The following is a 21791-nucleotide window of genomic DNA, read 5'->3' on the forward strand; positions in this document are numbered from 1 at the left end:
CATCTTAAATGAATCGAACTGAACCAAAAAAAAATCTCTATGGATAGAAATTCCTTGCTTGAACAATAAAAATACAGCAGTAGGAATAAGCTACCAATCACCTAACCAGGATGGTGACTGAAATACTCTGAGACTGGAGAGGCTGCAAAGGCAGAAAATGCAATAATAGTGATTTCAACTATCCTCATATTGACTGGGTATGTCACCTCAGGGAGGGATGCAGAGATAAAATTTCTAGACAACATAAATGACTGCTTCTTGGAATAGCTTGTCCTGGAACCACAAAGGAAGAGGCAATTTTTGATTTAGCCGTAAGTGGATTACAGGATCTAGCCCTAGAGGTGAATACAACTGAACCGCTTAGTAATAGCAACCATAATGTAATTCAACTGAACATCCTTGCAGGGGGGAAAATGCCAAAGAAATCCCTCATCATAGCATTAAATTAAAAAAAGGGAACCACACAAAACCGAGAAGAGGTGGTCAGGGACAAAAAGACAGCCTTTAAAAACTGGAAGTCCTATCCTAGTGAGGAAAATAGAAAGGAGCATAAGTTGCAACAAATCAAGTGTGAAAGTATAATTAGGCAGGCCATGGAAGAATTTGAAGAGCAACTAGCTAAGGACACATACTAACAACAAAAAATTAAGTACATAAGAAGCAAGAAGCCTCCCCCACAGTCAGTGAGACCACTGAATAACCAAGGTGCTAAAGGAGCACTCAAGGAAGACAAGGCTGTTGAGGAGAAGCTAAACGAATTATTTGCATCAGTCTTCACAACAGAGGATGTGGGGGAGATTCCCACACCTGAACCATTCTTATTAGGTGACAAATGTGAGGAACTGTCCCAGATTGAGAGGTTTTGGAACAAATGGATAAACTAAATAATAAGAAATCACCAAGACCAGATGGTATTCAGCCAAGAGTTCTGAAGGAACTCAAATATGAAACTGAAGAATCATTAACTGTGGTATGTAACCTATTACTTAAAATCATCCTCTACCCGATGACTGGAGGGTAGCTCATGTAGTGCCTTTAAAAAAAAAAAAAAAAAAAAAAAGGGGGGGGGGGGGACTCCAGAGGCAATCCTGGCAATTATAGGTTGCTAAGCCTAACTTCAGTACCAAGGAAATTGGTTGACTCTATAGTAAAGAACAAAATTTGTGGATACAAGTGAACATCAGGTGGAGAAGAGTCAACATACCTTTGGTAACACATGATTTCCCTTTACAAATCTACTAGTATTCTTTGAAGGAGTCAACAAATGTGAACAAGGGTGATCCTGTAGATACAGTATATTTGAACTTTCAGAAAGCTTTCAACAAGGTCCCTCACCAAAGGCTCTGAAGCAAAGAAAGGCATAATGAGATAAGAGGGAAGGTCCTCTCATGGATCAGTAGAGAAAGGTAAACAGCAGGGTCCCCCAAGTTTCTGTACTGGGACCAGCGCAGTTTGACATATTAACAAATGATCTGGAAAAAGGGGTAAACAGTGAAGGGGCAAAGTTTGAAGAAAATACTAAATTACTCAAGATAGTTAAGTCCAAAGCTGACTGTGAAGAATTACAAAGGGATCTCACTAAACGGGGCAACAAAATGGCGGATGAAATTCAGTGTTGATAAATGCAAAGTAATGCACAGTGGAAAACATTCCAACTATATATACAAAATGATGGGCTCTAAATTAGCTGTTACTACACAAGCAAAATCATGGCGTCATCCTGGATAGTTCTCTGAAAACATCCTCTCGATATGCAGCAGCAGTCAAAAAAGCTGACAGAATGTTAGGAACCATTAGGACAGGGATAGATAAAACAGAAAATATCGTAATGCCACTGTATAAATCCATGGTACATCCACACCTTGAATATAGTATACTGTTCTGGTTGCCCCATCTCAAAAATGAAAATGGGGGTTATGGAACAGCTTCTAAACAAGGAAACTTTCAAAAAGACTGGGAGTGTTCACCTTAGAAAGTGGACAGCTAGGGGAGAATACGATAGAGATCTATAAAAGCATGAATGGTGTGGAGAAAGTGAACAGGGAAGTGTTATTTACCCCTTCACATAACTTATGAACCGGGGGTCACCTGATGAAATTAATAGGCAGCAGGTGTAAAACAAACAAAAGGAACTACTTCTTCACAAAATGCACAGTCAACCTGTGGAACTTTTTTCCAAGGGATGCTAAGGCCAAAAGCATACATGGGTTTAAAAAAAGAATTAGATAAATTACTGAAGGATAGGTCCATCAATGGTCCAGCAACACAACATGCTCTGGATGTCCCTAAGCCTCCAACTACCAGAAGCATCAGGCATTGGCCCCAGTCTGAGACAGGGTACTGGGCTAGATGGACCATTGACCTGATGTAATATGGCCATTAAGTAATCGGAGGGAGTCCCCTGCCAATTGGACACTAATGCAGACTTCATTAGCTTAATACTTTCCACCCTGGAATGTCACAAATCAACCCCTCATCCTGGACCCCAATGGCATTTGTGTTCTCTTTCTACAGTGGGCTCAGTAGCAATACCCCCAGTGGAGCAAAACAAGCCTTTCACATCTCTTCAGAGCCTTGCTCCTCAACTGACCGAAGCAAGAGGGTTGGCAGCTAATAATGCTTGACTTTTTCTAAAGAGCAGACTATGGCTATCTGCCAAAAGAATACAATTAAACCTTTAGCGCGGGCCCTTGGAATCTGTGGGTGCTGAACTTGAATGTATTGCTGGAGTAGCCTTGGTCTCAGAAAATCTCCTTTCGTGGCACCTAAGTGGAGGTGTGGGGAGAGGAAGGGGTGGGAAAGAATTAATCAAATTGGCATTAAAAAGGGGGGCCTCCCTTCTATCAAAGTGGATTCTTAATTTACAAGGCAAAATTTTGCCATCCTGTTGACTTTAAGTTTCATCTCTGTATGGCAAAGATCAGCATTAATCATTGTGGCTGAACACTGGTCAGCAGAGAGCTAAAACCATCCCAGTCATGTGTCTTGTCCCAACCAAACATGAGGCAAGTGAATCTCTGGCAGCATAGCTCTGAGGAAATAAACTAAGACAATCTCTATTGTCAACTCTACTGTCCTGTGGCTGTGCAGTCTGCTCACAGGACGGGGTGCCACTCAACCACACGGTTGGAGCCCAGTGTAACTCAGCAATAGTAGCTACTTCAATTTTGTGTTGCCAAACACCAGCCTCTCACTGCCCTGGCAATGTTGACAGGTGGTACTGAAAAGGCTAAGCATACTGTGGGTGGGTGAGGTGGGGGTGCCGATCTGCTGGCAAGGAACTGCTTGTGATGTCACAAATCAAGTATTATAAACCAGAGTCAGCCCTGAAACCTAGAGATGCAACTCCTTTAAACAAAGAAGCAACACTCGCTGACGGCAGTGGGGAATTAGTCCCTGTTACTTTATTGCAAGACCAAGGGAAAGGTGGTTGTGAAGACCTGTTACCTGACGTCAATTGCTCCCATTGTGCCTTCAGACTTATCAGGAAAAGAGCCTGCTGTCTCTCCTTATCCAAGAACCCCAACCAGATATCATGCATGCTACTTTTCAACCATCCCTGTGAGTAGGGTACCAGGTGGCATGGTCTACCACAAACAACAATATCTATTTCTTACATAGAATGTGCCTCCCCTCACCCAGGAAAACTTATGCAGTGGTTCTACCATATCAATAGTGAATCTTTGAAAGGACTCCTCTAGGATAGGTCTCCATCTCTTTTTAAAATGACACCATTCAGAATATTAGGATATATATATATAGCATATGGGATTAGAGGGGGAGTGGAGGAGACAATGGGTGTCAGACAAGCTTTGGGAGTTGCCCAGAGGCCTACAAATTGAAAATAACTAACAGGTCTCCTTGTATAGTGATCAGGGATAGGACATTTGTAGTAACAGAAGTTGGTAATGGAGTGGTAGGTTCTATTGCTGCTTAGACTTTATGCCACCTGCCACCACTCCACAAAACAAATAAAAGTGCTGAAGTGTTAATGCCATCATGGTAAAATCTGACAGAGATACCCAATAATCAATTATCAACACAACTAATTTCTAAGAGGAGAATTAAATCAAAAGGGGAGGAACAGGTATTCATTAGATGTGTCAGGAAAGCGAAAGATGTCACTATACTGTATTGAAGGAGTATGGGAGAAAGGGAAAATATTTGATTTCTTTAATAGGTTCAACTCAGCCTATGATTTTTGTCCCTACAGTTTCCTAAGTGGAAAAATAGGACATGTTTTATATACCAGACATCTATCTTATTTGTGGGTGTAATCAAGCAGCTGCATATGACTTAGAAAATGCTTCTGTAGTTATTTGTGCCCATAAAACTGTAGCTGCAATTACTTCCAGATGCAAAATTGCAGGCATGGAATCAAAATCAAGTGTCTCGAAGCTAGAGGAAGTTGCTCCCTCATTGAGTATAACCACTTTAAAGTACAGAAGGTCACATTTTGGCCCTAAACAAATACACCACCACCCCTATATAATTACACAGCCTGCAAGCTGGTACCAGCTTTTGCTTTGTTAGCCACCTCACTGCCATTTCTTGAAGTTGCAGTTGTACTGTCATTACAGAGTGACACCAGGCACTGGATTATCCAGGTGTCAGTGTTTGTTACCATGTCAGGTGTCACAGTTGTTAACTATTTCCTGTCCTAAATATGGGAAGAAAGAGTGGTATTTCAATTAACACTGTATGGTGACTGTTGGCAACAACCGGCTGGTTAACAGGGACCAGTGTACCTAGCACATTAGGCAGCACAGAAACGGTGAGTATCATGGGATAAGGTGAAGTGAGCACACTTTTCTGGAACTACGCCATGAGGATTTAACAGCCTAGTTCAAATTTTTTTCCATGTCAAAAGTAACTAGCGTAATTGGCCACTATTTAGTGGGAGAGAAGGAAAGTCTTCAAGTACTAGCCAACATGACTCAGCTACAAAGCCTTAATTTTGTGGCTCAGGATTCATAAAGCCAGATCATCAGAAACACATTTCACCCTGTACTTAACATGACATTTGGTGCAGAAAATCAGGTTATCCTACTTATTGGACTAACATACTACTGTAAACAGGGGCTCTTAAAACCCTTTTTAGCCAGCAGCAGAAATATGATTGAAATGGGGGTGGGAAAGGGGGGCTGACTAAATCCTGATACCCTTGCAATCTTTGGACGTCAGTTTTCAAGGTAGTATTCATTGCATGTGGTCAACAATGTACTGTTTCCGGTAGCCAACAGAATTCAAATGTGTTGCTGTTTCAGATACCTCTGGAGGGGGAAGGGAGCTCATGACAAATCAGCACTTTCAGAATGGTTCTTATCAGTTATCAGAAACTGAGCACCAGAAAGTGGTGTTAGCAAGACAGCATCCTACCTTAGCAGACCATGTGGTTGTGTGAAATGCTGGAGGAGAGGAATTGTTGCTCTCATTCTCCTGTGCCTTCCCTTCTGCCTGGGAGGCGTTCTCAGTTTACAATATGATCTACAAAGCCAGTATATTAGCCTCTTAAAACTCACCTCTGCTGTGATATCTAAAAAAAGCTTGGAAATGGTTAAAGAGAGGATATGCTGTAACTGCTGCTTACCGCAGGAACCGTAACTGTCTTGTTATCATGTGCTCCACACACACCCTTTATCAGTTTGTGTCCACCTGGTTCTCATCATACTCTGACTGCGAGCTCCTTTGGGCAGACACTATTGGTCTGCTCTGTGCGTTGTGCTTAGCACAAAAGGACCCAAATTCTTGACTGAGACCTCCAGGGGCTAATGTAATGCAAATGATAAACTCCAGTAGAGCCAGAAGCAGCCATCTACCAGACTGCAGGCTTAAAATAGTCACAGGGAAGATGCTGTGTATTTCCCCAAAAGAACTTCATTCTCAGAAAAAGAAAAAAACTTACACACTTAGCCTGGCAAGCCAATCTAGATCAAAAACTTCTACTGCTACAAAAAAAAAAATCTTCATGGATGATTCTGGTGATGGTTTTCAGGTCACAAGCACATGTTCTCATGAGACTCATCATTATTTATATCACATTCTTCTGTGAAAAGAACACAGATTTTACATTATCAAGGAAAAAAATGCAGTGTTAGGTTTCATGTCATTTTAAATGTTGCCTTGCAGGAGACTGGAAGGCTCAAGAAAGTGGTAATGGCATACAGAACTTCACAGCCTGCTTTCTAACAGTAATCCTGTACTTTGAGTGTGGATGGAGCAAGAGAGCAACAATGGCTTTAAGCCACTTTGTACTCACCATATTCTGGAGTTGTGCAGGGATCTCTCTGGCCCAGAGTGTAACTAGAGCAGCCCCAAGGCTGCTCTAATTTAAATTCTGCTTCCTCAGGGCCCTGGAAAGTAGAGATTGTGGCTGGAGTGCACTGTACTCTGGCCACTCTCATGCCAGGGTCTGGGAGCAGGGCTATCGTAGAGTCCTTACTTTACCTCTTCAGGAGATGAGGAGGCTCTCTGCTGGAGTATTCTCAAGGGGGCATTTCTGCCTTCCTTAGGGCCCCTTTACATTGCCAAAATGGTGTAAAAAGGGCCTTAACATAAGGGAGAATAAGGCCTCTATTTCTAGGTTGCTGAGTCAAAATGGTGAATAATTAAGTGACTAATTTCTAGGTTGCGAAGTTATTGGTGACCAATTAGGCCATGACACAGTCTTCAGCAAGTTATATGTGAAAAGAGTGACGGTCTCCATCTTCCCAGTAGAGCAGGTGCATATATTAAATAAACCACTTCAATAGGCACTTCACTGACATCTTTGTTGGCGGTGTCAATAGAAAGGCAAAGAATTATTACAATGGAGAAAAAAAAAACGACAGTCTCACCAACGGGACACAGCAAGATGCTTTGGTGAGAGTTGTATTGCTACTAACCGTGTGGTGCCTGTTCCACAGTTACACTTTCAATTTCCAGGCTGCAATGTTACATTTTTGCCTTCTTCATACATTTAGGCCAGATTCTCCCCTCTGATTTGCACTGTATAAGCACCAAATTCCCCCACTGTGCAGGGGAACTCTCCTGTACCAGCCACCCTACCCCTCCGGCATGGCCAGCATGGAATGCATGTTCCAGTGGTTAGGAAGGAGCAGGGCAGAAAGGAGCTCCGCTATGTCCTAACTTACACCAGGGGAAGATAGAACTGCTCCCCCGCATGGACAGGCCTGCGTGGGGGCCCAAAAGAAAGGGAAGAGAGGCCCTTCTGTGTGGAATGGAGCCATCCCTGACTGGGAAGTCCCTTCCATGTATAGTCTATGGGGGGTGATCTGAGTCTGTGTAAATGGTGATTCAAACACACAGGTAGTGGTTTCCCATAAGACAGACTACAGAAGTACTAACATGGCTGAGCTGTATGCTAATGGAACATCACAGCCCTGTTTAAGATTCCAAAGCAGACTCTCTTCCCTTGGAAAAGCCAGGAGTCTCTTATCTATGTGAAACTTCCTTCAGCAGCCCCAGAGTCCGGCTGGAGAAACACTCCTCGTGCTAAATTAACACAATGAACTCTCACACACACTGTGCCTGGCAACTGTGGACTTTGCAAGTTAAAGGAGATATGTGATATACAGGGAAGAAGGGTGATAATGGATTTCAGTGGTGATGAAACCATTATAGAGCTGATAGCTGTATAAGGAGATTTACTGTAAAGGTGCTAGCACCGGGGTGCTGTCTGGATCTGCAGAATCTGTCAATAGCAAGCTGTGATTCATTGTTCTAGGAAAAACACACTAGCAGGGAAGCACAGATTGCATTGCTCCCAATTTAGAGCAGAAGTAGTGCATAGATGCTTTAACTGCATATCATGTTCTTCTCACAGAAAGCCAGTGATGATGAAGAAAATGAGAGCAAAATACTGAAGGGCCCCAATAGGGATGCATATCCCGGTGAGATGTAACGTTAAGAACAAACGGCAGCTGTCTTTGTTCTTGAATGGACTGCGTGCTTGGGGGATGGTCTTCAGGTTAAAGCATGGCATTGGGAATATAGATTTTAATTTCCAGACTCTGCCACAGGTTTCCTGTGACTTGGACAGACACTAGCCTCGGTGTGGGTCTGATCTCACACCAGTGAAGTCAGTGGGAATTTTGCCATTGACTTCAGTGAACATAGTATCAAGCTGCACATGTGCCCCCTCCCATTGCAATGTAGCCAAGCTTGGCAGGTGCAAACACTTTCAATAATGTAGTGCAACAAGTGTTTTGAACATGCACAATCCACTGACCCCAGTGGGTTTTTGCAGGTACAAATTCTAATGATTATGTGCATGGGTATTAAACTACTTTGAGGGGCACACAGGGGTCTGCACTAATAATATGATGGTGCAGGTATCTGCATGTTCAAAGTCCTAGCAGATAATTAGCTTTTTACAAACAGCTAATTGTTCCACACAGTCTGCCCTTACGCCCACTTTACAGATAAGGGGAAGAAAGTCAGAAGTTACGCAACTTGCCCAAGACCACCCAAGGGATCAATGTAACAGCTAGAATTAGAATCTAGGAGTGCCTAGCTCCCTGCTTAGATCACACCTCTATCACAAAAGCACAAGGAACAAAATAATTACTGATCCTGGCAGAAAATTGTGCCAGTCCCACAACTAAGTCACCATAGCTCTACTGAAGTCACTGGACCCACACCAGCTGAGGATCTGCTCCTCTGTCTCTAATCTATTTTACACTGAAAGATGTTCAGCTATATCTCTTGATTGGAAAGTTACCCGTAACCTTTGGCAATAGGTCACCTGGAGCTTCCTGCCATTAGCATGAATGTATATTGTTACGTCTGGAAATCCCTCTGCCTGATACCAAGTTATTTTGATTTTACACAATTTAAAGTCTGTCTGCATGAAGAGTTGGACTCTGGGTGGTGTGGGGAGCGACTTCCTACATTCAAACACTACAAAGGGCTCAATACACAGTTTCACCAATTCTTATTTAAAGGTATGGCTGGCCCAGTTTCCCTTCACACTTTGAGACTACAGATTTGGAAGTAATTTACAAAATTACTGTTAATGAAAGAGGACATCTCAGCCCACCGAAGGAAATGTGGTCTGCCTGGTAATGAATTGCCTCAGCTTTGACATTTCTTATTGTTTTAAACCCAGACTGCAAGGCTATTTAAACCCCATGTGCCTCAGTCTAATCTCACAACTGGGTAAACCTCAGTAACTATTGTCATCAATGGGGCAGATCCTCAGGTGATATAAATCTGCACTCGCTCCTCTGACATCAGTGGAGCTATGCCAATTTATACCAGCTGAGGATCTGGCCCCATGGCATTACAATTAGTGTAAATGAAGAATTGCATTCAGTTTGTCCAAAGAGAAACAGCCATTTATCTGAATCAAGGTTGTATTCCACTATGTGAATCACTTACCCAGTAACTCTCCACAATTATTACATAAAGCCCTCTCAGTCTGAAATCTTCAAGACATCTGGCTAAATGGAGCTGTGCTGTACATGAAAAGCAATCCACCAACCTGCCACCTTCAAGCTGCTATTCCAGCTAATGATCAATTCTCTCCTCTTCACCACCATCCCAGAAGCAGCTTTGTCATGGTTACCTGGATACTTACTGATGAAGGATGCTTGTACAGTAGTAGGTGCAGAGATGACCAAAGTGGTTAAACAGTCAGACTTGTTATCTAGAAGTCAGTCATTAATGAAATGCTTTTTAGCTAATGGCAGTTTAAGCCATGGATGAGGGGAGTGCATTGTTCCATCTGTCCAATGTGAGTACCAGGCAGCAGGATACCAGCTCTGCGGCCTTTTACTGTAATAAATTGCCTCGTGATTTTTAATAGGACGTAACCGATAGAGCTGGGTGACATGTTTTAGCCAAAACTTTTAGCATTTGAAAAAAAATGCAGATTTGAGTCAGATAAAGTTACAAAATGCTTTTATTTCAGGTAAGTTTTGGTCAAAAGAGAATTTGGAAATGTTTAAACAGTTCGCTTCAACACGTCACCACATTTCAAACATTCACAAAATGGAGGTGGTGTTAGAGGTGATCCTCTTATACCAAATAACCTGGTGATTAAGCCACTTACTTGGAATATGAGAGGTACAGATTCAAATCCCCACTCTGGAGGGGACTTGAACCAGCTCTTCTCTTCTCTGGTGAGTGCTGTAGCCACCCACCTATGGGCTATGTTTGGGTGCAAGACTCTCAATCTATCCTGTTGAAGACATTCAACTTTGTATAACTAGCATATTCATTGGGCTAAAGAAGAGTAAGGGATTCTATAGCCTGATGGTTAGGTGAGTCACCTGGGTTCTAGTCCCAGTGCCAATGAACATTTAACTAGTTATACAAAGTAGAACAGCTTCAACAGGAGACCTTGAGGACTGCCCTATCCACCAGCAGATAGACTTTCAGGTGGCAGCAGGGTGATAGGAGTTCAAGCCCCATGTCCAGAGTGGGGATTTGAACCTGGCTCTCCTACATCCAAGATAAGTACCATAACCACAAGACTACTGGGTGGCAGGATGGCACCTTCTCCTGTGTTTTGTGAATGGCACCTGTTAAAAAACCTGCTTTAAAACTTCTATAGAAGAGGTCTCATTCTCTATGGGATTTTCCATAAACGATATTATCTGCTGTCTTACATTTACATTACATGTCTTGTCCCTAAATGTTAAGACTGTAAATACTTTGTAGTTAAGAGACAACATAGAAAAGTCTTGCAGGAAACATCAGTGGCTCTGTGTGTTTAAGAGATGGTTATCAAAAGTGTTACCTCAAGCCAAACAGATATAACTGCCAGGAGGAAAGCATGGGATCATTCCACCTCGTGAGCTGGATTAGAGCCCTGATATGGGATGGTTTCATGCTCTCATTAACAAAGTGGATTTTTCCCATAGAACATGTAGTCTCAGCCCTGTGCAATTATCTGCAAAGATGATGGTGACAGAAGCCCTTGGGGTATTGTTTTGGATATAGACATTTCAACTGCAAATGAATATGAAAAACCATCTGAAGGGAGTTTTGTCTAAGGACTTCAGACCCGGATCCATAAAAAACAAAAAACAAACCAAACAAAAAAGACTAGTCTACAAAGCATGTTTAGATTTATGGGCATGTGACTGTAAAGATAAACGTGTGCTAATGAAGCAATTTAATCCCACTGCATTGTTGACCGTGGTGATCAGCACTGATTTTTTAAAAACTTAACCACAGTGGGAGCGGGAGCAACAGCCTTAATGAAGGTATAAATGCATTGTCTATTATAACCCTCCCATTTCAGTTGTTCATAATAACTAAGGCCAGTTGTTTGTCATGAGGGGTGTAGGGCTGTACAGCAGTAGTCTTCAACCTTTCTTCATTTGCAGACCCCTAAAAAATTTCGAACGGAGGTGTTGACCCCTTTGGAAATCATAGGCATCATCTGTGGACCCCAGGTTAAATACCATTGTTCTATGGTAATGACAACCATTTGCAGACCTCTTAGACATGGTCTGCGGACCACAGGTTGAAAAACACTTTTCTATGGTGTGTATTCTCTAAGCAGCAAAACTAACACCAGGCATGTACACACAAGCACAAACAAGGGAAATTCGGTTGGCTCTGATCAACAGTGACATTGGCTTGGAACGATCTGATGATACCCAGGACATGTGGGAAGCTGAATAACCAGTCCATGCAGCGCTTCTAGCTTTTTCTATCTAGATACTTATAGGCCCAACACATTATCTCCATCACAGGCTTTGTAGTTCCCCTCTTTGTCATGTTTGTTATAGTTTTGTAACCATACAACGTTTTAGCTGTAATGAGGTCTAGCCTTCCACTGTGGTAATCCCATTACCCTTAAAGACTTACAATGGATTTTTCAAGATTCTTTCCTTTACTGCTTTTCCCTTGTGAGGAAGGGGATCGGATGATGTAGCCTAGGAAGATGACTGCCTTTAAATCAAAGCAAACAAATCCTAGGTTGTTTGCTAGAGAAGGGCCTGGAATTTTGGTTAAAACAACCTACAAATATTATGCATCAGGACCCAGGCTGATCACAAGCCAAGGTCAGAAAAGAATGTGCCTTTCCTCCCCATGTATTATACTGCACTAAGCTGGGGCATCACTGGAGGGAGTGGGCTCTTCTGAAGCATCAGGTACTTACGGTCAGGACCCTGTGGGGAGAAGAACCATAGTAGATTCATCTTGCTTTCCCAAAAGAGACGTGTATGCCCAGTGGCAAACTCATTCATGCTCTTGCTCGCCTGGGAGAGGGTATAGCCCTGTTTGCAGTGGCTCCCAGCATGGGGATATTTTCTTATGTACTCAGTGCCCTACTTCCCATATAGGTGGAGTGAGAAGTGCTACTATTACAAGTAGCATGGTCTGACCTGCATGAACATTTACCCCAAAGTGGTCTGGGTTGCAACGAGCAGTATGGAATGATTTGGGGGCGTTTTGGGGAGGACCACTTAAAAACGACGTTTAAGTAAATAAATAAATAAATTTTACCAGGCAGGGAAATATTTGAAAAGCCCTCCTTCACGTAAGCCCAGTGCACAGTCTGTCTAAATGAGGGTCCCAGGAAATATGCAGCCCCACATACTCAGTAATTGTCTTGTGTTTGCCTTGTTCTTAATTCCTCCAGACACTGAAATCAAACAGTGTACCAACCGGCCATGCGAAGGGAATCCTGCTTCCCATAGTCACGCAGAGACCATGGAACACCTCATGAGCAAGCACGTAGGTTTTGGCTCAAGGTGTCCCATGAGAATTTAAAAGCTACTCAGCATGTGACATAGTGCTCATGATATGATTGAGGACGTAAAGAGCACTGTTTGAAGGATACCCGCATCCCACTTCAATGAGAGTTGACTTTAGGAGCCCATGGTACTCTTCACCTTTAAAGATTAGGTCCCAAAAGGGCAAGTGTTGCAGAACTGCATGACTTCCATGTGTGCAGAGATCATAAACTAAACTGTGCATACAGTATAGCCAACCATACACAATGGCCTTGTCTGGCCTAGGGGAAAATTAGGACTATAAATTCACAACCAACCCAACTCCACAGATGCTGTCATCGGAGAATTAAGGGTACTGATTTTTCTTTGTGCAGAAGCAGTCCATGTTGCTGTACAGCCATTTGGAGAGGTAAAAGAAGAATGGAGGAGAAAGCACAAATGGTAGATGCTAGTCACGCTGCTTAACACATCAATGGAAGAATCCCAATACCACAGAGATGGGTGCAGTATAAGAACCTAAATGGAACAGAGCAGAAGCCCTGGGAGTGCAGGCTGAGTTGGGTTCTTTAGGCACCAGTTCTTATTAAGGCATGAATAAAATTGGCAAACCATGTTTTCCACCACTATTGCTAGCTCAGGTGTAGAGCATGGATTGAACATGGTCCCCAAAGCAGAGCTATAAACCAACTACCTCCTACATAGCCTATCACATGGCTTCAAACACAGCCGTAACCTGTTCTTTAACCGTGATACAGCATACATGGATACAAACTGGCCCATCATGTTAGAGTGTTACTATGCTTAAAAGTGGTTTCTAATCAATACAGCCTTGTCAAGACCAGGGGACAGTCAGAGCTGTGATGCTCCACCAGTGGTAGTGATGGTGGGAACACCAGTAGAGGCAAGGGTTAAACTGCCTCAACCTTCTGCAGAGGCTGCCACTGCTGCTGCTGGCTGAGCAGCACTAGAAGAGAATTACAGCAGGGATTTTCAAAGAGGTCTAAGGGAGCTAGGCATCTAAATCCCATTAGAATTCAAACTTCTTTAAGAAAATTTGAAAATCTCAGGCTACAAGTCTAAGTTTTTTGTCTAGAAGGCTAAATCTACACTAGCAAGACTAGATCGGTGGGTGGGTGAGGCCAGCCTAAATAATACCCTGGCCCCAGAGACAGCAGGGGCTCTGAGGCTGCCAGAAGGCATGAGCGGACAGTGGCTTTCAGCAATAGATCCCTCTAGACCCATACTAGAAACTGTTTAAGTGGGAGAGGACAAAACCCCTTTCAATACAGTTTCAAAAAGCATTCTTTTCATTAAGACTGATGCCAGTGGCTACTGAGTCAGAATAGAATTAATTAGCAAATACTTACTGAACAAATAGTCTCCATGTAATGCATTACATTTGTTTTCTTTTCTTTCTGCTAGTAGAAGGCGCCCACAGGCCATCCTAGCCTACACCAAAGAAACAGCGCTTCAGTCTGAGTTTTGTTGCTTGCTTTCCCTCCAGTTTTACAACCCCACTCTTTAAAGGTGGTGTTACTCATCATTGCTGCACTAGTCCCTTCCAGAAACAAGAGCAGAACTCACTAACTCCTTCCACTAGTGTAATAATCTGCAGTGGAGCAATTGGCATGCTGCCTTCTCCTCCCCAATTCACACAGCAAGTGTTCACAGTTCAAGTAGTCCATCTCTGCAGTATGTGCCCAATCCCCACCTGCCTGTCAAGTGAGTCCCCGGGGGGGTCAAGATCTTGGCTTTCCTCCATTAACCAATTTTCTGCTGCTGTACCATAAGCAAGTAAAGGCCAGGAGGTTATGAGATACCCAAAGAGATTATAAGAGCTGCCTGCTAAGATTGGAAGATGGTATATGCCACAGATGCAAAGAAATTGCTTTGAGATATTGGGGGTGGGGAGGAACAGCATCCCAGAGTAAGTATTGAAACTTCCATCAACAGGGTCAGTTACAACAGAACTGTCAAAATACTGAAGAACACATTAGGAAGGTCTGACAGAGGGATGAGCCATTTCTGGGCCAGATCTATGCTGTTTTACACCAACTGAGGCTTCATTGATGTCAAAGGAGCTACACTGATTGACACCAGCTGAGGATCTGGTCCAGACTTTATTCTATCAGAGATGGCTTGTAATGTATCTGTAACATGCTCCTATGGCCTGTTTTATGCAAGAGGTCAGACTAGATGATCACAGTGGTCCTTTCTGGCTTTGGAATCTATGACTCTATGCCATAATACACTTTGCAGTATATACCCTTCTTTATGTTACCTAAGAATATAACTTACATATAAGATATGCATAGTATGAGAAAAGGTCCCATTTACAGTGCCAAGCCTCCATACGTTATTTCTTTAGCAATAAATTGTAGTGGTGGTAGAAATTAAACTTCCATATTCCACCTTCTTTGCATTCAGGGATTCTTCCCTCTTTAACAAATTGCTTCGTTCCATGTAGGAGTATTTGAGGGGAGGGGAAATAAAAACTGGGAGAAAATGATACTCCCGAGTAGCCAAAGACAATTGCTCCATCTGGAATGTACACACAAAGATCTTAGAAAACAAGAGAAAAAAATCATGTCATCAACTGCAGTTTTCAAATATTTTTCCCACGCAGGTCAATATTGCAGACAGGCAAGAGAGGATATGCATGATAACCAAAAACAATTCCATGTGCTAATCTGGTCTTGTATCCGGTAATAATGCCTTTGTGATATATGCCCAGGATATCCCACATCCACGTTTCAGCCTGCTAGTCAGCTATCCCAGCATACTGTTAAAGGTGAACTGCAAAGCAGTTGGTTTCGACTTTGCTGCTCCCTTATGAAATATAAAGACTCATCATTTTCTTCTGCCAACTTTTATGAGAGCGGTGGAGAACCAGAACACTGACTGCCTAAAAGTCAATTTATTTTCCCACTTCTACTGCAGAATGGAGCAGGTGCTGCTCTGGTTACAGCTTCATGTGTTATCACTGTTCCAGTCCTCCTCAGGTTTTACCAAAGTCCTCCAGCAAACAAGAGGGGAAAGCAGACTTTGTATTTCAAGGGGGAAAACCAGCAAAAATCAACTGTTAAAAAAGCTTGACTTTGTCATTGGGCAAGCACAACTGAAGGGCACTAGTCTATTTTCTGCTCCACAATTCACTTTTAAGACGTAAATTCACACAGTGCAATATTTTGGGGTTCAATACAGACCAGTGAGACATTGTGTCACCAGCTGCCCTGTGTGCCTTAAATGCTCTGCTGCTGTGGCTCACAGCCTGATCAACAACAGACAAGCATGTAGTTTCCTGAGTGTCTGTGTGATGTTTAGCCCTGGTTCTGCACTCTGGCCCCAACCATCTGCCTACAACATAACAGCCCCACCCAGGTCTCCACTAGCCATGGACCCCACCACACCCCCACTTCTGAATTTCCCCAGAACCATCTGCCCTAAAGCCACCAGCCCTCTCTAGGAACACTCAGGGAAGTGATAAGATTCATTGCTCCTTTAAAGAGACAAAAGTACAACTTATCATTTTAACTGAAGTTAACAAGCCTTACCATTCAAACACAGCCCTGGGCTGGATTACAGTGAAAAATACAGCAAAGTTAAGTGACCCCAAGTAGAAGGTAGAATGGGTTACAAACAAAAGTAAAAATACACTTTCTAATGGCTAAGTCCTAACTTAACAAGCTACAGATAGTGCTCAAGGTAGTCTTCTCACTAATCATTCTTGGTCCAGCATGGCTGTCTAGACCCTCTGGCCAGGAACCAATACACAGCACATAAAGTGTTCATTTGATTCCTTTGTCTCCTCAGGGGTAAGATAAAGATGGAGTTTCTCTCTGTCCCTTGTACTTCCTCCAAAGGAATTGTCTTTGTCCTGAAAGTCAGGAAGGCTTCCTGGGGATTCAGTCTCCAGTGTCTCTCTGGGGTGCTGGATCCATATTAATTCTCTGTCTCTCAAGGTCAGTCTGAGGATAACCTCCACTGGTTTAGCTTGATGGTTTTGTTTACTGCTAATATGTAAATTGAGGTAAACCCACATTCCTTTAGGACAAAGCTGTGTATTATTGTGACGGGTGCGATTCACCACTACAGCACCTCCTACTGGTGGTCTTGGGAATTAGCTCTGCACCCTCTTCTGGTGGTGTCTCACCCACCGTCATCTCTGCTCCTGGACACACATAACTCCTAGGAGCACAGCATCCTCTTCATGACACTGCGCTCCAGCTGTGCCACACTGTCTTCTCCCCTTCCAGGGGACCTGCAATCTCCACCCAGCCTCTTCCCTCAGTGGCAACTGCAGTTCATTGTCCCAAGGCCGCTTCCCATGCAGTTCCAGCACCCTCTTCTTCCCTTGCCTCAGCTTGCTGGCCCTAGCAGCCAGCCAAGAGCACTGAATTGTCCCAGGTGCTGGGCTTCTCCCCTTGAGTTCCAGTCAGTTACTGAACTCTGTTCTGACTGCAGCCCTTCTTATATGGGCTTGCCAGGCCATGATTGGCTACTCCTCTCAGCCCCTTTCTAATTGGCTGCCTCCAGCGCAGCCTCCCTTGGGCTGCTTTTAATCCCTTTTCTGCCAGTGAGGGGCACCCGCCCCCTCACAATGACCTTTACCTAGCCTACACGGTCTGGTTTTAAACATGTTCTAGAACATACGCACTAAGAGCGAACTTCAAAGGTTGCCCCTTAAGAGTATAAAAAGAGAAATTAACAACGTTTGCATGATATTTCAAAGTTATTTTAATTCAGGCTCTAAAGACCGATTCACCTCTTTACGACGGTTGCACTGACTGCAAGGGACAGTCACTGGAATGTGAGACAGCAAACTATTGTGCAGGCCTGGCAAAGACAGGGGTAAAGAGTCTTTGCACCTACTGCTTTTGAAGTGTTTTGATCAAAGAACTTCTAGCTTTGATGTAAAGCACAAGGGAATCACTTCAAAGAGAGCCATTGGCCAGAGTACTTTGAAAACAGGAAGATGATAAATCAATATCAATTGCTGATGCCTAATATCTCTGGGCTAAGTGCTGTAGTGAAGGGACTGTTTAACCTGCTGACTAACACTTAGTTATTCCTGATGCAGCTATAGATTTGTCAGTTAAACTCAGTCAGATAAACTATTTGTGTCCTGGAAATAGGAGAGCATATGAAGGCACATAAGATGTACACAGAGTTCTTTCATCCTGGGATCACACAGTGCTTTTCCACGTTAATGTAATAACACTCTATATCGGCTCATCTGCAGGGACTGAACCTGGACCTCTGGATCTTAAAGCCACAGCCACTGTTACTTCAGCTAAACAACCAGCTCTATTAGTTCATACACAAACCTCCACATGTGGTCTTGCACATTGTATTAGTATGGATTATATTAATTAAGCTTCTTGACTACCCTGTGAGACAGGCAAGTAATATTATTCCTGTTCCACATAGACAAGGCCCTTTGTTTTTTTTACTCATTCTTACAAAAAAAAACATCGGGGGTTTCAAAAGTGTTTTGGTTTTTACCCATTTTCAACTGAACTGTGAACCACTCAAGTACATGAAAATACTGATTATGTTAGGAAAATCCAATCCATTACACTAGGTAGATGTATTTGTGTTAGTATATTAGTGTAAGGGTAAATGTGGGGTTGTCTATTTAAATTAAGGCAAGGTCATGGAAGATAAACACACGCACATGTAGGGATATATCTTATGATACTGGGTGCACCGATGCATGTGTGCATAAAGTCCAAAGATGCCTTGAGACAAGAGGAAGAGGGGGACCGAGTCTCAAAGACAGAAATTCTGATCAGTTTACAGGATGAAAGCCTCAATAATAATAATAATAATTAAAAAAAAAAAAAGGCCATGGTGCTGCTTCTGGCTTGGTGAAGGAAGAAGAGAAGAGTTGCCTGCACTTAGCTGGCTCACTCCCTCTGGAGCCGCTACTGCTGGGAAAGAGCAATAGTAGAGCTGAACTTGGGGCAATCCAGCCCTCACTGGTCTCTGAGGAGGAAGAAGCAGAGGTTCTGTCAAGCCAGAAATCTGATAATCTGGACAACTGCGCCTGCAGATGAGAACCACAAATGGACACAGAAGTGAAGGCAAAAGTGCACAGGAAAATTATAAGCAAAATGGTCTCTTTCTGAAAGGATTTACCAAAAAAGAGCATCCTGGGTAACAGGAAAGCTCAAAGAGACTTGGAAAACCAAGGCAGAGCTCAGAATATGGATATAACTGAGGGGTCCAGAGAATAAAATGGGGAGCAGACCGCCTGGGGGGGAGGAGCAGAAGAGAAGCTGATCACTAAAACAACTGAAACTCAATTTTACTTAGAGAAGGTTTCTACATCACTGGTAAGGAACGGGAGAATCTCAGCAGAAAGGCAGAAAAGAGCAGATCTATTACAGCAACGCTGTCTGATGGAATACACAAGATTTCTGAATACAGTGAAGGCAGCAAGGAAAGTTACCTATAACAGCTACAACATATTTTTCCTTCCGTCCTGAGCCCTTATGAATTATGTTCAGCAGGAGAGAGAGAATTTTCACCCCCTGAAATTACTCAGGTGGCAAAAGGAACAGATACATCAATCCTGTCTCTGGCAAAATTGCAAGCAGTGTTTCAGGTCCAAGTATATTTTGAGGACACTGACTCTGCCAAAAGAAAATGGAAAGAGAAAAATACACTAGGCATCTTAATACTGGCTTCTGCTAGTAATAAATAACAAGATGGGCAATACCCAGTTACAACTGTAGACCTTGAAATGTTTTTCAGAATTTTTTTTACACATTCTGGGCCAAATTTTGCTCTTAATTTCATGGGTGTAAGAATTTTGTCCATTCCTAGCAATATTTGTATTTCTATTGATAATATATATTGCCATTTACATAATTGTTCATTTTCTTTCCTATTTTGACAGGAGGTGAAGTTGCAATCTATTCTTTTCAGAGTAACAGCTGTGTTAGTCTGTATTCGCAAAAAGAAAAGGAGTACTTGTGACACCTTAGAGACTAACCAATTTATTTGAGCATAAGCTTTTGTGAGCTACAGCTCCGATGCATCCGATGAAGTGAGCTGTAGCTCACGAAAGCTTATGTTCAAATAAATTGGTTAGTCTCTAAGGTGCCACAAGTCCTCCTTTTCTTTTTGCGAATCTGTTCTTTGCTTCCCTCCCTGTCCCCTGCCAAAAGGCCAAACATATGATGTTTAGGATATATCAGTGTATAGAATTTACAATGCAGTCATGATCCCCTATGAACAATATACTTTAATGTTAATAAACACTGAAATTTAACAGTGATTTCTTTTTTTAGAGAAAAAAAGGTCTTTCACCTATGCAGTGTTTTTAAAATTATCCTACAGGAACCAAAGTGCAGTAAAATAGAACATTCCATTATGAAAGGGGGGTGTGATACCATCTCCAATGGATGTTGTACTGATAATTTACACTGATACTTGTATAACTGGAAATTTATCTGGTACACCAAGTACCTTGCTTTTCACTGCTGGTCTGAATGTTGCATGAAAAACAATACACGGAATATTTTAAAATATTGGTGGGCATTTCTGGCTAATACCAACTGTTTTCTGAATATTTTATCTACTTCAACTGGGCCTACAGAGATATTTTTGTAGTATTGGAAGAGCATAAACATACGGCCAGCCACAAATATGATGACTGCCTTGCAAAATTGTCATGATAATTAGCCAGCCCAGGCACAGAGGCTAGGGATTATCCCCTCTTCCACCACCACTATTGCAGCTACTGATCCAGACTGAATGGCGAGAGGAGGAACATATTGCATCGGGATAAATTATTATGATGTGAAGGGAGAACATTAACTTTTTTTTTTTAACTCCGCAGAGGATCCCTCTATCCTGGTGAGTGGACAAGGCTTCATTACACCTCTGATGCACACCCAGGCACGCTGCTAGAGAGCTGGTCCATACACATTGCACATCCCTCCCCCGGGGGCATACAGCACACACAGCACAGAGGTTCCCAGATGTGCAGTGCGCAGGGGGATATTGACAGACCCGCGCCCAGGCACATAAATCACAAACATAGCACGACTATCAATAGGACAGTGCCTGCTGCTCCTTAGAGAAATGATGGGGCGGCTCTGCTCAGGCTGCTGGGCGAGGGAGAGGGGGGCAGACCGAGCAGGGCTCTCCTTCTCCATCACTCAGACAGCGTCCAACCGGCGAGACCAGAGAAATCAACAAAGTCACGCTGCCCGCTCACGTGCACGGTGTTTTCATCCGATGCACTTTTTCGCAGGATTCCCATCCCCCACCCCCCTGGTATTAATTCTCCCCCCCCACACACATATCCCAGCAGAGGAAGGCACAGGCTGGAGAAGACGGTAGCCTTGAGCCTGAGGAATCAGATTCTGGCCCCCTATTACTAACTCCATCCCTCCCCCCAGAGCCAACAAGCTGATGGAGAATCGGATTTAACAACCCAAGGCAGCAGCCGCAACGCATTACTCCAGTCCCTGGTGGGGCAGCGATCCTGAACACAACCCAGCATGGGGCCAGTCCTCGTTCCCCCACGCTCCGCCCCATGCATACAGGTTCCCCTTCTCAAAAAAAAAAAAAAAAAAAAGTTGGGTTTTTCATTGTTACTGTTCCGGTTTCGTCTCCAATCCATGCAAAGCCCCGTGTGCACTCACCACTGTGACCGGCGACACCATGTCTTCTCGGTAGGCTTCAAGCTGAACTGCAGTCCCTGACTCTGGCTCTGCGGCTGGGTCCCGGTGCCTGGCGCTTTCCCTTTAAATAGGATCAGAAAATATATCTGTTTTTTCTCAATGCCGATTGTTTTCTGGGTTCTTTTTTAGAACGCAATGACATCATAAAGGCCGGAGCCAATGGGCTGAAGGGAGGGGAGCTGGGGGTGTGACACCAGCCGGCTCTGTCTCAGTCGCCCCTCCCTCTGCCTTCCTCTCTAGGCTCACAACCCGCAGCTCAATAGACTCAGCTCCTAAGGGGAGAGGAATAGGCTGGCAGTTTTCCACTTCTTCCCCTCCCCTCCTGTCCGCCTGATGTCCACAGTAGGTTTCAATGCACACACGTAATCGCACACCAAAACATGGGTACACTTACAGA

General features: G+C 43.3%; 1 protein-coding gene across 1 annotated transcript in view; it reads right to left on the reverse strand.

Moving 5' to 3' along the window:
* The window catches only part of TMEM86A (transmembrane protein 86A), a 40236-nt gene extending 18752 nt beyond the window's left edge, over window positions 1-21484 (reverse strand). The window contains exon 1 of the mRNA XM_073347302.1: window positions 21356-21484. Within this exon, the coding sequence (XP_073203403.1) occupies window positions 21356-21376 (21 nt within the window). The 5' untranslated portion in view covers window positions 21377-21484. The remainder of the gene's footprint in view (window positions 1-21355) is intronic.
* Window positions 21485-21791: the final 307 nt, after the last annotated feature.

Source organism: Lepidochelys kempii, chromosome 6 (genome assembly GCF_965140265.1).
Source record: "Lepidochelys kempii isolate rLepKem1 chromosome 6, rLepKem1.hap2, whole genome shotgun sequence".
In the NCBI taxonomy this organism is placed as follows: domain Eukaryota; kingdom Metazoa; phylum Chordata; order Testudines; family Cheloniidae; genus Lepidochelys; species Lepidochelys kempii.